Source organism: Macrobrachium nipponense, chromosome 34, assembly GCF_015104395.2.
Source record: "Macrobrachium nipponense isolate FS-2020 chromosome 34, ASM1510439v2, whole genome shotgun sequence".
In the NCBI taxonomy this organism is placed as follows: domain Eukaryota; kingdom Metazoa; phylum Arthropoda; class Malacostraca; order Decapoda; family Palaemonidae; genus Macrobrachium; species Macrobrachium nipponense.
In genome coordinates this window covers 49302403-49323586 of record NC_061095.1, presented here as the reverse complement: position 1 = coordinate 49323586, position 21184 = coordinate 49302403, and the positions used below count along the sequence as shown (strand labels likewise).

Here is a 21184-nt window from a genome sequence, read left to right as displayed (position 1 = left end):
GATCCAGATTATCAGTGAGAGATCAAGCATCGAGAGGAGAATCGTCGAGAGAGATAAAGAGAAGAAGGAACCTGCAAAGGATCAGAGAGGAAAGTTCGCCTCGAGGAAATTTGTTCGCCATTCCTGGTTGCAAGTCAAGGTCTTCAGGAAGTGGATGAAACCTGAGCTTGATTTCGGACGGTGAGCAAGACTTCAAGAGAAAGAAACGTTCTTACTAGAGGTTTGGGAAGTTGGGCCATTGTTGTTGTGCCCTCAAGTATCAACGGAGTAGAACATTATTTTGGGCCAATACGGAGGCAAGAAGGGCGTCTACAAATTAGAGTTACTCCTTTTGTGAAGCCATCGCTTCGAGTTGCCAAAACTCGGTACGGCAAAAATTAACTTCATTACCTTCCACGTTACCCCCAGTTCTCATGCAGGTGTCAGGATTTTACCTTTTTTATGAAATAAAAGGAGACCACCAATTCTGCATTTATATCGTTTGTTTAGTAAGCTTGTAGATAAACCTTTGTGTTTGTGTTAGTGTTTCTTTCTATATTCGTATCCCCAGTTTTCAACTGTTGGTGTTGGAATTCTTTTTCGTTTTTATCAATCTATCGATCCTGAAGCGGAGTCTCCTCGGTTCGTTAAGAACATAAAGCATCAACATACGATACTGGGCGAAATCACACCTTTACTTCATTTAATTAACAGGATTTACTATAAATAAAGTAAGTTGTATTTTTTTTTAACCATGCTCTCATAATTTACAAAAAAAAAAATCTCTGAATGCATTTCACTTAGCATCTAATGGCTGTGGTGATGTCTGTTATCCGGTGATTGCCAACTCTCTTTTCAAGGACTGAAGTGTCCAGGATAGTTTTGTGGATACAAATGGGCTAACTATAGAAGGGGTTTGTGGTGAAACATGTTAAGAAAAAATGCTCCAAAAAACCCTTCTGATGATTAAGTTGGCTAGTCATTAGGTTAAAATACACTAATTACTTGGATATTCTATTAATAAATTAACAATCCACATGATGTAAGAATAAAATGTGTTAAAAAAAGGGTACAAATTGACATTTTGATCAGTGCCTAATCCTAATCAATTCTTACAGATGGCGCATGATGGATAAAAACTAAATTAAATTAAATGGAAAAGTTTCCAATAGTCTTGTAAAAAACAAGAGAAACTGCCTATTCTTGATTCGGTTCCCCAAAAATACCAAAACAAAGACCAAATGGAGGTGTACAACTGAAAGAAGATTCAAGTAAGGCTTATCCTACAAACATCTTTCTAGGCTCAATCTGCTGAAATCAAACAATTGATAAATGAAATTTGTTTTGCAATTATATTATTGAGCTCATCAAAGCTACTTGGGCCTCCCTTTGCTTGTCTGTGTCAAATGCCAATTGAGCTTCAAGATTTAATACAGATTCCTGTAGCATGAATGCTGACTGAGGGAAATTAGTATCCTATTCCATGGTCAAATGATTGGATAGTTCAATGCAAAAGTTATTAAATCTGACTTATTTCAGGGTTATTGGCATGTAACACTAACACATAGCTTGGAATGTGCTGGCTTTTGGTATGAAAAAGTGATTGCAAAATTTCAAGGAATTAATAAATTTTGTGCATGTCTGAATAACTTCCAATAATGAAATTATATATGAGAAGTAGTCAAACATCGACTGCCACTGTGGCACTTGCTAAAAATATGTTGGCAGATTTCTGTTACACTAAACTCAAAGGGGATAAAGAAAACCATTTTCAAAGAATATACTTATTTTAATAGGTAAAAAATGAGAGTCCTCTGGACTGTAACTAAACCTTATGGATTATGGTAAGCAGAGAAGTGTCAGAGGATGAGACAGGAGGAAGAAGGATTGAAGAAATTCTGGTTCACAGGAATGTTGTGTCTCAAGAGGAGGGTGAAAGGTCAAAGACTGCTTAAGAAGAGAGTCTTTACAAATAACTGGTATCTGCTTGTTCAAATAGAAATCATGTTTAACAATCTATGGATGTACTATATACATATGGCAGACTTCATGTCCCTATTTTGGTAAAAGAATCTCAAGATAACATATCAGTATCTAACTTTTAAGCTTCAAAAAGCGTCATGCTTCCTCTTCAGCGAAGAGAGAGCATAATGATTGACTCACACATTGGCAATTCAAGGCTGCACATCAATCATAACTTGGCAACATGCCCCAAGTGATGGTGCATTTTTTAAATGGATGGCGCATGTTGTAACTGCGAGTTACGATTTGTGCAACTTATGACAAATGGCTATGCCATTGCATCAGCGTTGCGTCTTGCGTCATGGACAAACCAAGGCGGCCAAGCGATGACTCAGGTTGGTCCGCGACTCCTTGGCGTAGCATGGCATGTGTTGGCACACATTGCTAAACTCGGTGACACGGTTATTATTCATGGCAATTGTTGGCATCTTGGTTGTAACCACATCGTAATGGCGTCGTACTGAGCAAATTTTTGGCCGTTTCGATGTGCGCAGTCTTGAATCGTCAATGTATGAGTTGGGCATAACGCTCTGAAACTGTATGTAAATATCTTAACAAAATTTGTTCTCCAATTTGTTGTCTTTTTCAGATGAATCTGCAGTTATACAATGGTATTAAAAGATATTATGAAATATTAATGTTGGGTTTCATAAGCATTTTTGTACTTTCCTCTTACAACAGCTCTAAACAGATCTACTATTGCATTTACCTTTTCCAGTAATTCACTTCCACTCAAGCTATTTTGAAGTAACTGATATTTTCCTTAACTCCCTTCCACTTAGTCTAGTTATAATTACACATTTCCCTTTTTGGTCAACTGCTACTAAATTAGCTCACATTAGAGCTTCTGGCCTTTTACTCTTTGTTCAACTCATGCAAGCCATAATTACCATTTCATGGCCTTTTTCTTTTAGGTACATTTCTGCATAAGCAAGGCTTAATTACCATTTCATGGCCTCTTCCTTTTCGTTCCACTGTTACTAAAGCTATCCTTACCACTTCCTTCACTGTCACAACTCAATCTTGCAAGATTTTCATCATCAGACATATGGCTTTCTGAGCCATCTTCCTCCTTTTCTTTGTTGTCAATGCTTTCGTCTGCCCCAGGATTATCAGTATTTCCCTCTTCATTGTCAACATCCTCGTCCACTGGCAACCCATCCTCTGGTTCCGAATGCGATAAGTAGGACTGAGGGCTGTCCAGATTTTCCTCTTCATTTTCATCCTCACTTTCGAGACCTTCCTCCCCACTTTCATCACCTAAAGATTCTGGCACACAGTAGTTTGGCATGACATTGAGAGGAGGATACTGAAAGAGATGAGCTTTCTGGATCTGTTGACAAACAAAAAAGCATTACCCTGAGTTTCCTGCCAGCATGACTTTGCGTCAGAAACCAATTTAATCACCCAATTCTCATGAAGAGTTAATAGAATAGAATATAGAATTTTGGACAAAGGCTAAGTGCTGGGACCTTGAGGTCATTTAATGCCAAAAAGGGAATGGAAGTAGGAAAGTTTGAAAGGCGTAACAGGAGGAAAATCTCGCAGTTGCACTCTGAAACACTTGTTAGGAGAGGGAGGAGAGTAAGAGGCAAGAAAGAGAACATGAACAGAGGTACAGTAATGGAATGAAATGGGTTGCAGCTGGAGGCCACAATAATGCCTACAGTACACTGCATACGGTGCACTGAGGGCACTACCCTCCTATGAGGGTGAAGAGTTAATGCTTTATCACTACTTAACCTTACATTCAATTATCATCACCTCTGCCAAGGAGATTATGGTTTCTTATTATTTGGTTCAGTTAGTTTCTCGTCTCTCTGTATGTCTCACAGTTGAGTACTATTCTTATGCAATTTCACTAAAGACAGGCCTTGTAACCAGTAACAAGTGATTACATTTTGATACACATACGGATACAACTTTTCTGGAGAAAGGGCATTTTTTGAGAAGTTCCGTCTTCAAACTCATTTCAAACACCCCAGGCTAAGAAACCAAAACCAACATTACTAAAGTTTTAGGTGGCATAATTTAGTTATTAATTTAAGAATAACAAAATACTAGATTTAATTATTTTGGAGAGAGAGCAATATGAATTTTGGGAAGAGGAGACCTGGGATCTAGATAAATCAGCCTTGGCAGAAGTTTGTGGTCTCTGAATGCTGCTCTTATCATTATTGGTGCTGATGTTGATATAAAGAACCCTAACACTATAATACGTAAATTCTATTTGTTAACCCCTTCCCTTTCAGGTATTTTTATCTAATTTTTTAGATGTCCTACATGGGATAACATGCAGTGCATAGTTTATCAGTATTTGGGAAGTTATTAGAATTTGGAATATGAGATATTTACATCGCTGCATTAACTTGGGTGTCAACTCGTCATCTTTCCACAATTTGAGGATGAATGTATCCTGTTGTTCCTAACTACTCCACCACGGCTTTACAAAAGCTATGAAATTCCCATTCGTAGTTATGAGTATTTTTTAATTCCATAATAGCTACATGTTCTAGTTATCAAGATATATTCTATAAATCTCTAACAATGTTTCATCATTCAAATGCCACACTAAAGCAACACTATCATCTTATATTCAACTAACGTTGCCTTTATAAAATAATTAATAAATTATCTTCTGCTGGGTACTGGATAGAGCTAACGATTGGCAGAGGTATATGATAAAGGAATGCGCATGCATGCGGCCATATAAAGACTAAATTAAATATACTCATATGTACTGTTCCTGCCACTTCGAATTTTTTGTACAAAGAGCACCTGGTAGGGAAACGTCCAAGGACTGATACTGGTTTCTTGAAGACAACTTACTGTCTTGTGAGGAACAGCTTACTTTATCTATACACATAATTCCTTTGACTTGTAATGACTTGCCGAATATGTCGATCAGAACATCAAGTGCTCCTCTGATTTTGCTAAACCTTGGCATGTCAGGCTTCAGGGCATCCACAATGTTGTTGCCAGACACAAGAGACAGAGCAGCAGTAGCAACACTCTCTTCATCTGATATGGTTTGGTACTCAGGATCACTGAAAAATGCCCTAATCCAACCATTAATGAGCATAGTCTACACCTATAGCTAATTTTTCCATTCCATTCCTAAGAAGTCTGAAAGCTCAAACCCAGGAGATCTGATAGCACTACCATTTCCCCAGCATTCTGCCAAAGCCAGCCATGCTCCAAGGTAACAGTGGAGGCGTAACTGTAAGCATGAGCCCATTTGTGGCCCTCAAAATTAAATGAGAATCTTCTAATATTTTGTGAGGTGTACTTCCCATGAGTATATAATACACTCATGGGAAATACACTTCACAAAATACTTATAGATTCTCACTGAATTTGGAGAGCCACAAATGAACTAATGCTGAGAATCCTCTCTTCCACTTACACAATCATTACTTCACCCAGGAACCTCCTTTGGTTACGCCCTTTTGCTGCTAGAAGAGCAGCTTGGTCCATTAACTGAATGACATTTGTTATCCTTCAAAGATGACTATAGCTACTCTCAACAACCAACTCATGCCCAGCAAGATGGCCAGGACGTTCTCCAAATACCCAACTCTTCTATCCAATAATGGATGAATCTCTTGCAATCATTTCTGAAAACCCAATCTGCAAGTTACTAATTATGAACCAAGTACTATTTTAACTGGTTCCAAATCAGAGAAAGCAAATTCTTAGGCTATGATGATGCTGTGGTTGCTAAGCATGCCCAACCAACATAGATGTCCACCTCTGCATAACACAAGACAGACACACTACATGTTAAGCTTTTGGCCATACATCTTCACAGAATTTTATGACAAGGTATTAGTGGGTAAAGCCTGGTAAAAGTTTCATCAACACTGTAGATTTGGCAATCAAAAAGCAAATTTATTTACCAGATCTAGATATTTCTTAAATTTTTCAATACATTCCTCTCAAGAGACAGCAACTTTACCATGACAGGGTTTTCATCATACCTTTCAGCAGCTTTCTTCTGTTAAAAACAAGCCATCAAACTTATTGAATGCTACAGAAAATACCAAGAAAAGATGGCCTAATCAAGTTTTTTAAATTTGGGCTGAGACAATCTCCAGCACTGTCCAGTGGCTCTCCTATCTCATTTCAAGTGTATAGGTCTTTTTAGAGTTAAAATTGATATCATAGAAAGTCTTCTTCAGCAAGTTGTATTCAGCACAAACACAGGCATAGGGCATGTGCATTCTCAGGCTTGGTCAAAAGCAAATTAAAATACCTCAAGACTAAGGCAACAACAGACTAAGAGCACATAAACACACAAAAACATAAGACCCAGCAATTAACAGCAGCCATTGTGTAACAAGCACCTTATAAATTTGGAATGCAATACAGGTTGAGATCAGGGTTGCTCAAGCATTCATGGGGCCCATGAAGGCAATACAATGACAGAATAAACATCACTAACTCCCCCACATCAAATGGATAACTCAAGAGTGAGTTCTCCACAACAAACGGGCAATTGACATTGAGTTGTCCAGAGGGGTAACTAAGCATGGGGTATATCTTTAAGATCTTATAGAGTTTTTCACAAAATTTTAGTATTTTATATTTTCCCAAACTTTCATTATGACTCTTAATAACAAAGCAGTAAACAAAACTATTAAAAAGAGCAGTAATGGTATACCATCTGAAAAACTCAATATACATTTTATACAGTATAAGGTTAGAATTAACTGAAAAACTTACCCCTAATTCTATAAAAACAGATTAATAGCATATCTTACCTGTTTAAACTGTAAACGCTCCATAATTATTTGTGGCAATGGAGCGTTGGCAAACTGTAATTTTGCTATGTGAGATGATAAATTACTCCATCCTCTACATTCCCCTATTGCACGGCGTACGGCCAAAACACACAAAGACTGCAAATCCTTGGGGGATTCTGTAATAAGAGAAAATTCTAAGGTTAAATGCCACATGTGATGGAATACAGTAAATGCTGCTGGCTCAAAGATAATACTCAACAACATTTCATGAATTGAAGTACATGACTGTTTGGTTTTCATAACTGACTTTTGAAAATCAAAATGATCTTCACTCTTCAAAACAGGATTTGAAAGACTGATTATTTATTTTCAAGCCCAATGCTTAAGACATTGAATATTTTTTGTTGAGTACTATGCCTGTGCCTGTTTACCTCACAAGCTTCAAAGATTCAAATCAAGATTATACTGTGATATCATAAAAATTCAAGCAATACTATTCAACTGAAGTTATCTTGCATGTTAATTTGTCAACAGTGTCTTTGAATGAATGAGATCCTCCAGACGGTTGTCTGTCTTTTGAGAAAAGTGTACTAGCTGGAACTAACTTCATCCTTTTCTCTTGCTGCCTGCCAAATATTCACTGCTCAGATAAGGGATTTTGACGAAGGAAAAATCTATTTCTGGGCAAGGGCCCGTGTCGCCCAATGAAATATCCTTTTAGTTCATATTTCTAAGGTAAAAATTGCTAACATTACCAGAGAAAAAACCAAAATGGAATGTCAGAGCATTCTGACTCGCTCACCCTAAATAAAAAGAGGGTGTCGGTATGGTTTCTGGGGCGAGTGAAGCCACTACCACGGGCCTCTTGTCATTTAGATATCTCCTTCACAAAATCCCCCTGCTAGAGAGAGCTGATACACAGCCCGCGCCAGCAACTATGTACTACTTCCAGCGCTCCCACGCCAACACCAGCGCCTCTAGCGGCCATCCTTGAATGTTAGAGAACCAAGCTTGGGCTAAAGGGTAGGGTCAATAAAAAAGGGGGGGATTTCACTGGGCGACACGGGGCCTTGCCCAGAAATAGATTTTTCCTTCGTCAAAATCCCTTTTCTGGGCTCAGCCCGTGTCGCTTTGTGAAATAGTACAAGAGAAATGGCCACAAGCTTGGTAAAGAATAAAATAGAATAAGGAAAGGTAATAAAAAACAAAATAACTAAAACTAAATATAATCTTGTATAAATTACAAACTAGTGAATTTACACTTAAATAGTTGGATTAGTCTTATGACTAAGAAAGAAAGATCATAAAAGTACAATTATACCAATTTAAAGTTAATTTATACAATGTTAACTATATACAAATGTGAGGATTCCTAGCAAAAAAATAAGGAAAACCTCACTATATAGCCTTGGTAACTAAGGCTCAAAGATTAGGGGTGAACCTGGTGGCAGGGTTGCAGGAAGGATGTTAGTGAGGCAGGTAGAAAGGAGATCTGGATCTATGGCTAACTACTTAGACAGGGTCAGGGGAAACTGTGTTTCCTGCTGCCACTGCTGGAAATTTTAAAGATTCTAAGGATTTCAGGTAATGGTGCCTGAATACTGTCGGTGACTTCCAGCCTGTATATTTCTTAAGATCATCGAAATTCATAAGTTGGAAATAGTTAATTGAGGTGGCTACAGCTCTAATGTCGTGGACTTTGGGGGAAGGAATCTGGGTTGGCTTGTTTAATAAAGTACAAGATTTGCTGTCTAATTCCTTTTAAGGAAATAGTGCTACCTTCCTCTCTCATGAATAAGGGACCTGATGATCTAGTAGATGTCCTTGAGAGGTAAGCTCGTAAGGTGGTTACTGGACATAGAGAAGGGTCTTGAGGAAGGTGGGGTACCTTCCAAGGGGCCCATCTCATCAAGGGGTCTTCATTTTTGGCCAAAAATTTTCTATCTGGGGAGAGGAGAACTTCTCCTGATGGGAGAAATTCTATATGGCCTGGATCTCTGGAGAGAGCCGACAGTTCAGATATTCTGGCTCCTGAGGCCAGACTTAAAAGGAAGAGTAGAGATATGTAATTGCATGAATTGTTATCAGTATCTGAGGCCAGTCTGAGAACATCATTTAAGAACCATGAAACTGAGCTAGGTCTCTCTGATGGCCTGAGCCTAGCACAAGCTTTGGGAATAGACGAGAAATAAGAATCTGTTAAGTCTATTTTAAAGCCTGATTGAAAAATCTTTTTTAGAGCCGACTTATTAGTAGTAATAGTACTGGCTGCTAAACCTTTTTCAAATAAGGATCTGAAGAATGTAATAGCCAAGTTAGTAGTCCTGGTTCGAGATTGCGTTTCCTTCAGGAAATTTGCTAGTTTCTTAACCGCTGCGTCATACTGACGCAAAGTTGATTCTCTTTTATCCGATTCTAAGAAGAGGATATTTTGAGGATCGATATTTGCATCTCTTTTAGCCGCAAACTTCATGAAGTCCATAAAGTTAGGGTTTTGAGAATTCCTGAGGAAGCGAACACAGTCCTCATTTGTACTTGTTGAGAGAGCTTGGGATTGGGAATCCGTTGAGGGCGGAGACCCAATTCCAGAAGTAGAGGGAACCAGTTGCTCTTGGGCCAATGTGGGGCTACTAGAGTGACTTGTCCTTTGAAAGTCCTGAGTTTGTTCAGGACTTTCAACAGGAAATTCACTGGAGGAAAGATGTATATTTTCTTCCACTGATTCCAATCTATGGCCATGGCGTCTGTGGCATAAGCCAGAGGGTCCAGGTTGGGAGCCACATAGCACGGGAGCTTGTGGTTTGATTGTGATGCGAAAAGATCCACCTGGAGGCCTGGGACCCTTTGGCATATCCACTGGAATGAGAGCTTGTCCAGAGACCATTCCGATTCTAGCGGAACTGAACGAGACAGAGCGTCTGCTATCACGTTCCTTACTCCCGCCTGATGGGTGGACGATAGATGCCATTTGTGCTTGGCTGCTAGTGAAAATATGGCTATCATGACATGGTTCACATGACTTGACTTGGATCCTCCCCTGTTGATGCACTGTCCTGTACCAGTTTGATATGAGTTTTTGGCTGGTAGAAGCCTCTTCAATGTGAGGAACACTGCCATGGCTTCCAATACATATGTGAAGCTGGCGGAATTGAGGGGACCAAGTCCCTTGTACTTTCTTGAATTGAGAGTACCCTCCCCACCCGCTTAGAGAAGCGTCTGTGTGAATAACCAACGCCGGAGGGGGAAATTGAAGAGGAACTGACTTGGACAGATTTTTGACTTCTGCCCAGGGGTGGAGACGTTTGCGGAGAACCGGCGGAATGGCTGACAACTTGTCCCGAGACTTCTTGTTTGCTCTCGAACGCCAGACCCGATTTATGTCTTTTAATTTTGCCTTCAGTAGAACGTCTGTCACTGAGGCGAATTGTAGAGAACCTAGGATTCTTTCCTGGTTTCTCCTTGATGCTTTCTTGCACTTGAGGAATTGCCTTGTAGCTTTGGCTATTTCCTTCCTTTTGTCCGACGGAATTGACAGAGTATGGGAGCTCAAGTCCCATTGAATGCCGAGCCATTGAAAGTGGGTGTCCGGCGTTAGCCTGGGCTTGGATTTGTTTATTTGGAATCCCAGATATTCCAAAAATTGAATTACTTTGGCTGTAGCTTTCTGGCATTCTTCGACGGTTGTTGCCCAAACAAGCCAGTCGTCCAGATACGCTACTACCATTATCCCTTGAGACCTTAGTTGTTGAACTACTGACTCCGCCACCTTTGTGAATACTCTGGGTGCCACGTTCAACCCAAAAGGCATCACTTTGAATGAGAATGCCTGGTTCCCCAGCCTGAAGCCTAAGTACGGGCGGAAGTGTCTCGCTACTGGGATATGATAGTATGCGACTGTAAGATCGATAGAGGTGGTGACGGCCCCACGGGGAAGTAAGGTCTGCACCTGCGAGATAGTCAGCATTTTGAACTTGTCGCAACGAATTAATAAGTTTAGACGGGATAAGTCTAAGATTATTCTTCGTTTGGTTGAGCCTTTCTTTGGCACGCTGAACAAGCGACCTTGAAACTTTAAATGCTTGACTTTTGATACTACCCCTTTCTGAAATAGTTCTACGGCATACTCCGTCAGTTCTGTTGTCGGTTGCAGATAGAAGGTCTTGGATGGAGGGGGACCTTTGATCCAGCTCCACCCTAGTCCTTTGGACACAATACTTTGTGCCCAACTGCTGAACCCCCATCTGTGGCGATAGAGGAACAGCCTCCCTCCTACCTGAGGGTTCTCACTGACTTGGGGCAGTTCGAGACCCACGTCCACCCCGGAAGTGCTTGCCTCTGATAAGAGCCCTTCCACCACCTCTCTGGCGAAATGAACCCCTAGCCCTGCTCCCTCTACCAAACTTGTTAAAAGTTTGGAATGCTTGGCCTTCGAAGACTGGATTGAAGGCCGGTGAGACAGCAAACGAGGTAGAGGGTTGGTTCTGAGGTGTCAGCAATAGGATAGGCTGAGCCTGGTTCTTCGAGGTGGAAGGTTGTACCACCTGAGAGACCGGTACTGCTTGGACCATCTGTTGTTGTTGGGAAGCCTGATAAGGAGTAAACTTCCCGGGCTTCTTCAACTTCTTAGTAGATGCAGAAGAAGTCTCAGGCTTCCTTTTAACTGAAAGGCCCCAACGGACCTTAAGGCTTTGGTTCAGCCTTGTAGCCTCATGATGAACCTCAATCACCAGGGCTTCTGGGAAGAGGTCAGCACCCCAGATAGGGCGAGCAGTTTATTAGGCTCGTGGCGAATAGTCGCCTCCTGCAGCACATGTTTCCTACAATTCCTTCGTGCGACCACGAAGTCGTATAGGTCACACTGTACTGTATGCGTCTGAGCCTTGGCCAAAAGCTTGAACAGAGGTTCCTTACCATAAGTTATTGCGGCAACCTCTGTCATTACCAGGGCATTCAGTGTCCTCCCTAGTCTAGACCTGGCATCAAATTCCGCCTGAATCAGATTGTCAGGTGGTCTAGGGAGCCTCTCGCTAAACTGCACTATTGTGCAGTCCGGCTTGAGTTTACCTACCATGAAAGTGGATGGTAGGTCTGTCCAAAGGTCTTCAGCGCTAGGAAACAGAAGGGATGTTGGCTCAGTTTCGCGAAGCTGTGGCATAGGCTCGTCCTTCATGGCGGCCTGGAGAGTCAGCTCTGCTAACTTTGTGGTGAACGGAGTAGGGGTCTCTCCGTCCGCTACAAAGATGGTAAAGGGGCTCTTAAACACCTGGAGCTTAGTGTTAACGCAGTCCCAGTCGTCTACGCTCCTCAGCCACTCCCTTTGGGCCTGATCCCGGCTGTAGATGACAGTTTCCTTTGGGATCCTGTCCTCCCTCCTCATCGCCGTCTCTGTAAGACGGGCGTAACCCATGAATGGAGGTTGCAGATCAGCGGGGTGGAACTCGAAGTCCTCTATTCTTCGAGTGCCACAGTCTGGCAGCGTCAGCATACCGTCCTTAAACGGAGCGTACGCTGCTACCCTCCATGGGTTGTTTGAAGTGAAGGGAGGTAGGGATTTGTAGTCTGGCATAGCCTGGACGGCTACAGTAGGCTGTGCGAGAACTGTTGGAGGGTTCTCTCTGAGACCCGCCATGAGGTTCTCTTGATTGGTCAGCCTTTCCAAAATATTCCGAATGGACTGACCAGATTCCTCGAAGGATGTCGAGATGTGCGATAACATCTGTTCAAATTTGTCCTGTACTACTAGGTTGCCCACCAGACTGCCCATTTGCTGCATAATGTTCGCAGCAAATGCGTCTGTGTCGAAAGGAGCTGGGTCCTTAGACACTAGGTTTTTTGGGCGCGTCCCAGTAGAGGTTGAAGGCTGAGGATCACCAGAGGCCTGAGCCTTATCCTTCGAGGATTTACTTTTTGACCCTTTTGAGTATGAGGACAAAGATGACTTCGTTCTCTCTGCTCCGGGGTGGTGAGCCGAAGACTTATGAGACTCGGAAGACGTAGTCTTTTTGGACGTTGTTTTCTCTAGGGTCTTCATTTCTCGCTTCCCCTTTACTTTGGGGATAGCTTGAGGTCTAGGGTCGCCACGTCGTCTGCTAACTCGGGGTTGCTCTAGGCCGCCAGCGCCTGGGCCACCTGGACCTGGATAGACGAGATGTACGGGGCCGTTACTGCCGGGTCAACATAAGATGTAGACTTAGCTCCGGGAAGAGGCGGAGAGCCATACCCTTATCCAAGATGTATGGCTGCCCCTTCGCAACATTCTTCCTGAAGCCGCCGACCCAGGCCTTCAGGGTGGCCGTCGCGGCGTCCTTCACGGCGGAGGCCTGGAAGAGAAGGTTATTGTAAGCCTCAAGAAAGGCTAAAGAATGGCCCACATATCTCAAGATGTCATCATAACTTATGTACATTTATATATTTCAATTATACAGCGGATAGAATCTGTTATAAACTTACACCGGAGGTAAATTGCTCAACTAGCTCGTAGCATATTGAGCATGCTTCATGGTGCCATACCGCTGAGTCCCCGAAGCGGATGGCGCAGACGGTGTGGGTCCTGCAGATCTCATGACCGCAGGGATCCTGGCGTACGGCGTTACAGCCGGACTCCTGGCAGTTGGTAGCCTGTTAGTGGACAGATACATGAGTATCAACACTAGTTAACGGGACTAGCCCGTTAAGATATATAATACTCCGCTATATGCCGGAGCGGAGAATTATATGTTAACCTTCTCCTGTTCTCTTGATAGTCCATAGGTCAGGTATGCTAGTAGAAGGTTCCGGTACGCCGGAGAAGGAGTTCCACCAAACTAGCAACCAGACTCAGCGCCGGGGTACAAGTACGGCGGGGAGAAACAAGAGAAAGTTAACCTAATAGTAATAAATAAACAAGGAGGAGCATAGCTCCGCCGTAGAAAAATTCGCAAGCCGAAGGAAAACCCGATTGATGAGTGGGTGCTCCGCCGGCTAGCGGAATTTCACACTAAACAATAAGAGAAGCATGTATCGGAGCTCTTCTCCGCCACCCCCCCCCCCCCCCCCCCCCAATATAAAGCTGGCGGAACCAGTCGATCCCGCCGCTGGCGCGGTGGGAAAGAAAGGGGGTGACTGGGGTAGGAGAGAGAGCGATAGGGACCCTAGGGTTTCCCGAGCGCGGACGAGCCAGATGGCCAGCCTGACCCGAGCGCACCCGGGACCCCCCGTGGAACCCAAGGAGAGAACGGTATGACAAGATATATACATAGAACCCTACCCCAACACGAGACTCCCGTATCCCCTCCGAGGAGAGGGGAGGAGGGGAGAAAGCCCGGGTGTTGCCATGGCAACGTGAGCGAGCGGAACGTGCTTCCCCGACCCTCGTAGAGGAAGGGGAGGGAGGGAGGGTTACTGAGCCGGTGGCTCAGTGCGATCGCCTGGCCCACCGAGAACGTGATAGGACCACGTGGACGGTAGGCCCGACGAAGAGATAGCCTAGGCTACTCTAACCGTCTCAACATGCTACATAAAATACACAATACAATAGAAAAGAAGGGAATCAACAGTAAAAGAGAAAGAAAAGTCCTAGAGAGGCTAGGGAACCGACCCGGGAGGGAGGGCGACTAACCACTCAAGAGCTGGGCTCTGCCGGTACGTAGGAACGGAGGGCAACTGCCAGGGTGGTAGGACTAGGAGAAAAGGACATACGTCCTAAATGCCTAACAGACCTAGATAAAGGCACATGCATGCATGAACACTGAGCTAATGTAAAAAGGCACGAGCTCAATCGAGCTGGATTCCCAGAATAAAATAAAATCAAAAGCAAAAACAATAGCAAAATCTTGCACGGCACAAGGCATATCATAAAAACCGCACAGGACAGCTACTACGGTATGGGAGACCGCAGGAGCTGAAAAAGAATTACACGAGGCGAACCGGGTAGGTGAGCCTGTAGCCATGTCGTGGGGGGCACCGTCATAAAACCTAAATAAAGGTAATAATATGGACCCTAACTGGCTAAAATTACGTGAAACACTTAGGCAGTACTTAACTTAGTTGCAGCAATAGCTTGAAGCTCCATCGTAAGGGATAAATCCAAAAAGTTAAGCGAAAAACACACCGCAAAGAAAAACGTGCGTGTAAGATCTTGCTAACAGAAAGGATGGCCGCTAGAGGCGCTGGTGTTGGCGTGGGAGCGCTGGTAGTAGTAGTTGCTGGCGCGGTCTGTGTATCAGCTCTCTCTAGCAGGGGGATTTTGTGAAGGAGATATCTAAATGACAAGAGGCCCGTGGTAGTGGCTTCACTCGCCCCAGAAACCATACCGACACCCTCTTTTTATTTAGGGTGAGCGAGTCAGAATGCTCTGACATTCCATTTTGGTTTTTTCTCTGGTAAGGTTAGCAATTTTTACCTTAGGAACATGAACTAAAAGGATATTTCACAAAGCGACACGGGCTGAGCCCAGAAAATAACTGTTTCCAGTTCCTGTTTTCTGTTTAAGTATTTTTTACTGTTAGTCTATTCAGCCTTTTGAGTCAACTTTGCTAACTACCTCAGCAACGTGCATGCCTCCAGAACTGAATTCACCCTTGGTCTTATATCTGTTTCCTACCAAGTATATCCTTTTAGATGTATGCCTACAACCAACTACAAGCCAGACAAGTGCCGGTGCCCAACATTCTGTCCACTCCCTGCTTTAGTCTTGTTGCTAATACAATCCCTATTAACACCCTGAATTGCAAAGTAGCACACCTGTTAGGCCTCTCCCTGAAGCCGCTTTTCTGCTTCAGGTTTTGTCACTATCCAACAACCACTTGTGATTCCAGTCATCTTTCTAGCCTTCAGCAAGTCAACTACTAAATGACCAACTTCCTCAACTCCTGTGACTTTCCTGTTCTGATCTCAAGCTACTGCTGTGCTTTGGGACATCTTCAGTACTGTCTATATCAGCGAAGACCAAAGGAACACTCAAGTGACAGGAACTATAAGGAGGGGACCTGGTTCGGTGCTTATTTTTTACCCACCGAATCGTTGTGACATCCCATCTTTAGACTAACAATTTTATTACTTACTCAACTGTCAGGCTCCACCTGTATGCACAAAATTTGTTGCATACCTCTCAAATTCAACAAGCATCTGGTCAAGCATCCACATCTAGCAATATTCCTGGATCCTTCTCCTCTCCTGCATCAATCATGTTCCTACAAGTTTCTCTGATGCTTGTTGCTAGTCTTTAGGATCAGGAGACTTACAGGAGACTGTGTGATCTTCCTCAAGACTTCTTCATCTTAATATCTATTCTTCGACTTTTGCTGATATTAATTCAATCTACTTTGCAGGGGATACTACACAAAATCCAACTCCTACTGGTTCTTCCCACCATCCAAGTAAAACTCTTGGCACTGAATAGTATTTTGTCCTTCAGTCTGAAACTTCAGTCATAGAGGGGATAATTTTGACTTGCAAAATCCCAGTTAGATTCCCCTAATTTACACTTCCATCTGTGTGATCTCATTCAGCACATGACAAACTCACATTCAAGGATGACCACTTACCTAGTCAGCCTCTAATGAAACTTTTGTTTACCTATATAACTAGTTAGTTTGCATTTGAGAATGGCTTGAGGTAAAGGTCTCTTCAACCACAGAAGCAAAAAATATTCAAACTTGAAAGAAGTCACCTTGGGTTCAAGGAACTTTTGTCATTTCCTTGCATAATGAAGCTTCCTATTTGAGGAACAAGGATCTGTGAATTTTATGATTACACCATTATTCAAGTGAAATTAAATTGTCTCCTCTGTATAAACCAGAAGAAGCAATTCCTTTATTTGTTTATGAGTTCCTATGGCCAGAGCTAGAGCAGCTGTCTTTTTTTTGTTGCAGATCAGATGACAGGACAGGATCTAGCAAGGATATGCCTAACTTTATGAACCACCCAGATTTTTCCCATTAAGTGGTTGTTTTTTCTCACTCTCTCCTAACTCCAATGCCAATCACAGAAGTCTTTTCTTAGCTATCTTGTCCTTCAGTTTCCATCCTTCTTTCAAAAAGGCACAAATTCTTGCAGTTGACTTGTTGGAATGATTACTGAAGCATCTTTTTCAGGAGAAATCTCGGTCTAATTCCAGAAGAATTTAGAAAATGTGACTCCTGAAGAGGTTGGGAAAGTTCCAAGGAGGGCAAACAGTAACAACAATCCAGGACCATCAGGTTACTAAAGAAGTCACAGAACCAGTTATAGATGAATGGACATGAACATAATAATGTAACAGATGAAGCTGGGATAACTGGAAAAGATTAATACACTAATGACAAACACATTAAATAATGCACTACAGTGTTGATGTAAGATTACTGGTACTAGGGCCCCATATGAGACAGAATGTTTGTTAGCACCAGACTGGAGTGCCAGTCCAATATTTAGACAGCAGGATGAAAAGGAGTAGCTATATCAAACAGGAACAGAGACTGTTGAACTTCTGATAAGTGTACCTCATTAGTAAACAGAGCAGAAACCTAAGGCATGTGTTCAATTCTTGGTGTAAACGGAAGGCTCTGAAGAGACTTGATACAAAATCCTAGGAGTCACAGCTACAGTGCACCGAGATGAACACACAATAAATAGAACCATTACTGAGAGCTCATCAGTCCAGACGCTTGGAAACGGAATGAAAACTAAAAGACTAGGAAAATTTAAAATTATGACAAGAGGAAGTAGCATGTCAAAGGATGAGGGTCAAGAAAATCAGGGAAAAGGGGCACATATGAAGATCTAGACCAAATGTGATTCACGCACAATGTGCACCAGACAGAAGAAAGTGGAGAGAACTCATCGTACATATTCTTCTGCAATGGGAAAATCTGACATCAAAAAAGAAATGATGAATGAGGAGGATAATTAACTTACTATGAAAAATTGAATTAAGCTTTCCCTCCTTCAGCTATTTTCCTTCTTGGCGTCATGGAGCATGGGAACTCGGAACACAAAATATTCATAAGATTGCTAAACATTGTAGCAAGAAATGCTCTAGAAACAGGTGCATTCAAGGCAGTGACATATATTTCCTGCTTTATGGCAAAATCATCGCAACCTTGATATATTTCTTCGTCCTCTGTATAAAACTAAGTACAGTTGCCCTAGTCTGTAACACCTGACAGGATACACAGAAGTTTATATCATACAAGAGATTCTTGAAGTTAAAAATCATACTTGGACCATAGAGTCACTTACTCCTTACTGTCAGTGAATATTAAGTTTTTTATGGCAATAGTTTTAGGAGAATATTAACCTTACCAATCAAATTGTTTAAATTATTCCAGGCAGTCGTTAAGTGTTCGTCATCCACCATCCTTCCAATGTCAAATATTTCTTTTGTATCTAACGGAAGCTGAGGAACAAACATATTCAAGACATTTAACCATGAGATCACTCGCCACGGGAAGAGAGGGTAAATGGCATAGTACCTGAAATATAAAAAGAAAAGTTTTTCACATACCTCAAGCTATTTTTAAAAACAATTCTTAGACTTTATACTTAATAAGTTTATTTTTGCTGAGTCTATTTGATTCCACAGTGCTTTAAAAATCTTAAATCTCAAAATAAATATTGGTCTCCCTTCTTAAGTGACCTAATCATACCGTAACAAACAAACAAGAGTGGGTTACCTATTAACACTATCATGTTTGCCTGTGACTCCACTGAAAAAGGGAGAAAAAGTTACTCTCTCTCATATACACTCTTCATTCTACTGAAGCCATAGAAGTTCACTTTGCAAGTAAGCAATGGAGTCTTATATACTTGGAATAATGAAAGCACTGAAGTTACAAAAACACTAAATGATGCAATGACTGACAATGTTACTTACTAAAGCTAAGTGGGCTTGGTCTACTAAATGGCTGTATGTACTTGCCAAAAGATGGTGACATGTGATAAAACTTCCAAGGCAATAATTGTACTTGGTAAAACAAGGCTATGGTAGTCAAGCGTTCCATTTTTGTTTCTTTTTGCCAGTTAAGCTTGATATTCAGTACTGCACAGCTTTGCTATTGGGTTGTAGTGGCTTCCACATGAACTAAAAGCTCAGCATAGTCCAAGCAGAACACAAGTAGTAGGTTGCCCTTTGCCACCTATGAAATTACATCCAAGGTATAATTAAGGAAATATGACAAGAATTACAAGCCTCAAAGACTTACTAGTTCTTCTGAGGAAACACCCTACTTTTGAAATGACTGGTAGTGGTACTGCTATCTCATCTGGAAGTCTATCCCAAAGAGATTACTATCTAGGAAACAAATTTCTCACTTCTTTTGTTCCAGTTCCACTGCAATGGATCTACTTTGGTCAATATATACTGTACTGGAAATGGATACAAGTACTAGTCAATGTCAATGTTATTTACTTCAAGTAACAATAACATTTTTGTTGGCTGGTTTCATCTAGATATTTACCTGGAATGCACAGGGTGAAAGATTCTACCATCCCTATACATCCAATATGTTTGGCTAATGGTACTAGTATAGTTTTCCTATCCTTTCAAGCACTGCTCATAATATATATATTATGAGCATAATATATATATATTATGCACATAATATATATATTATGTGCAAAGGACACTGCTAGTAGTGTCTCATTTTCATTGCTGTATTTTGAAGCTTGAAACATCCTGTTATACTCAGAGCTTTCTTTTCACCTTCAATACATTATTTAGAGGGTTATACGATGCTCCGAATCATGATGCCTATTTTTTCTTTTGGTGACAACTCTTCACTGAGTTGTTCACATTTGACATTCTTGATTTTATGACATGTGAATAACTGCCTTTTTACGAGCTTAAAAGTATCATTGAACTTACTTTCTCCAAGCATTCCTTGACATGTTTTACTGGCATCATTTTCAGCACTGAAATTTTCATGTCAACTTCAGCAAACCTGCCTTACAACAGCTATAATCCTGTATTGATAAATGTTTTGTACATTATGGCATATAAATACATAACAGTAATGGTGTAATATATATATATATCCCCCACAAATATGGGGGATCTACTGTAAGGTGTTTCCCTAATCCTCACAGCCCTCCCCTCTACTAACTATTTTGATATTTCAAGATAAAACTTATACTTTTAAGGTTGGAATCTATCCCTCCCAAAGTATGCATTTTCTTTAATAGCAATGGCAACAGTCTCTTTCTTTATTTTTCTATTCACTTTCTGTTAGCATTCATTTCTGTTATGTTTAGCATATCAAAGATATATTTTAGGGCTGTTGCCTTGTATAATAAGGTGCCCTATGAGGTAATGTTAGACTTGCGATAATCTTACGCTAAGTCGGTTGGTATTGCACTTCCATATTTAATGGAGTGTCTTGGGGTTTGTTTGATCAGTTATCACTTACGAAGTCGGTATTCTCTTCTTGGTTATGATGACGATGTGTTAAACTCATGATGATTCGGTTGTGAGGTGAGGATCTAGTAGAAACCACGAAGTACAAAAATACTTATATTCTCTGAATTTACATGGTGAAGATCAGGTATGATTGTACAAGTCTTCTAATGACGATAGCTTGATCGCTTCTGCCAATGATGATGGCTAATTCTACTCTCTCTACATGATAAACGCTTAGGTAAAGAGGTACAGGGTCTTCTAATGACGATAGCTAACTCTATTCTGCCTGTCTACCATCTCTGTTACAAGTTATGAAGGAACAGACAGTAGTTCGAACATATGAACATACATACAAAATGAGGACACGCTACAGATCACGTAAGCTGTTTTAAATTATAGGTCGGCGGTAGTTGTCTCAAGCAGGGAGCTTGGACTGTTTCAAAACAATGAATGACCACAGATGGCGGCATGTCAACTTAGCCTACATACTTTAGGGTTACGTCATCTTTAGCGTCTCTAGTCTGATCACATTCCTGCAAGCAATCTGATTGACCTCTTTAGTTTTAGTCTTTTATATATATGGACTAACATTCCATATTTTTTATTATGTAAACACTTACATTAGCTCGGTCAGCTACCAAAACCAACTACTGAATATTACTCAAACTTGACTTGCATTTGACTTATAGGAGTGTGATACAGACACTATGTGAAATATATATATATATATATATATATATATATATATATATATATATATATATATATATATATATATATATATATATATATAAGTAAATAAAAATTCATGGTGTACATGAAATTGATTCAAGTAATAAAATATAAAACAATGATATTGGTAAAAATAATAGTGATCACGTGATATATAATGATACAGTTTTCACTTCATCTCATTAAGATACATATGCTACAGAAAATACTAATGTACTCTGACAATTGCATAGAATGAAGATTAACATGATAAAAATCATATTTTAACTGATAAAAAATTTCATATATGAATTGATAAAAATTATTAATATTTATCTAACTGTTATATATCTGATTGTTTAAGGCAAGAACC

General features: G+C 41.0%; 1 protein-coding gene across 1 annotated transcript in view; it reads right to left on the bottom strand.

The window, feature by feature from the left end:
• Positions 1 to 2363: 2363 nt before the first annotated feature.
• Positions 2364 to 21184, bottom strand: part of LOC135208093 (uncharacterized) — a 148668-nt gene continuing 129847 nt past the window's right edge. Inside the window, exons 14-16 of the mRNA XM_064240240.1 lie at positions 18009 to 18178; positions 6765 to 6922; positions 2364 to 3334 (exon numbers count right to left, since the gene is read on the bottom strand). Coding sequence (XP_064096310.1) covers positions 2951 to 3334; positions 6765 to 6922; positions 18009 to 18178 — 712 coding nt within the window. The 3' untranslated portion in view covers positions 2364 to 2950. The remainder of the gene's footprint in view (positions 3335 to 6764; positions 6923 to 18008; positions 18179 to 21184) is intronic.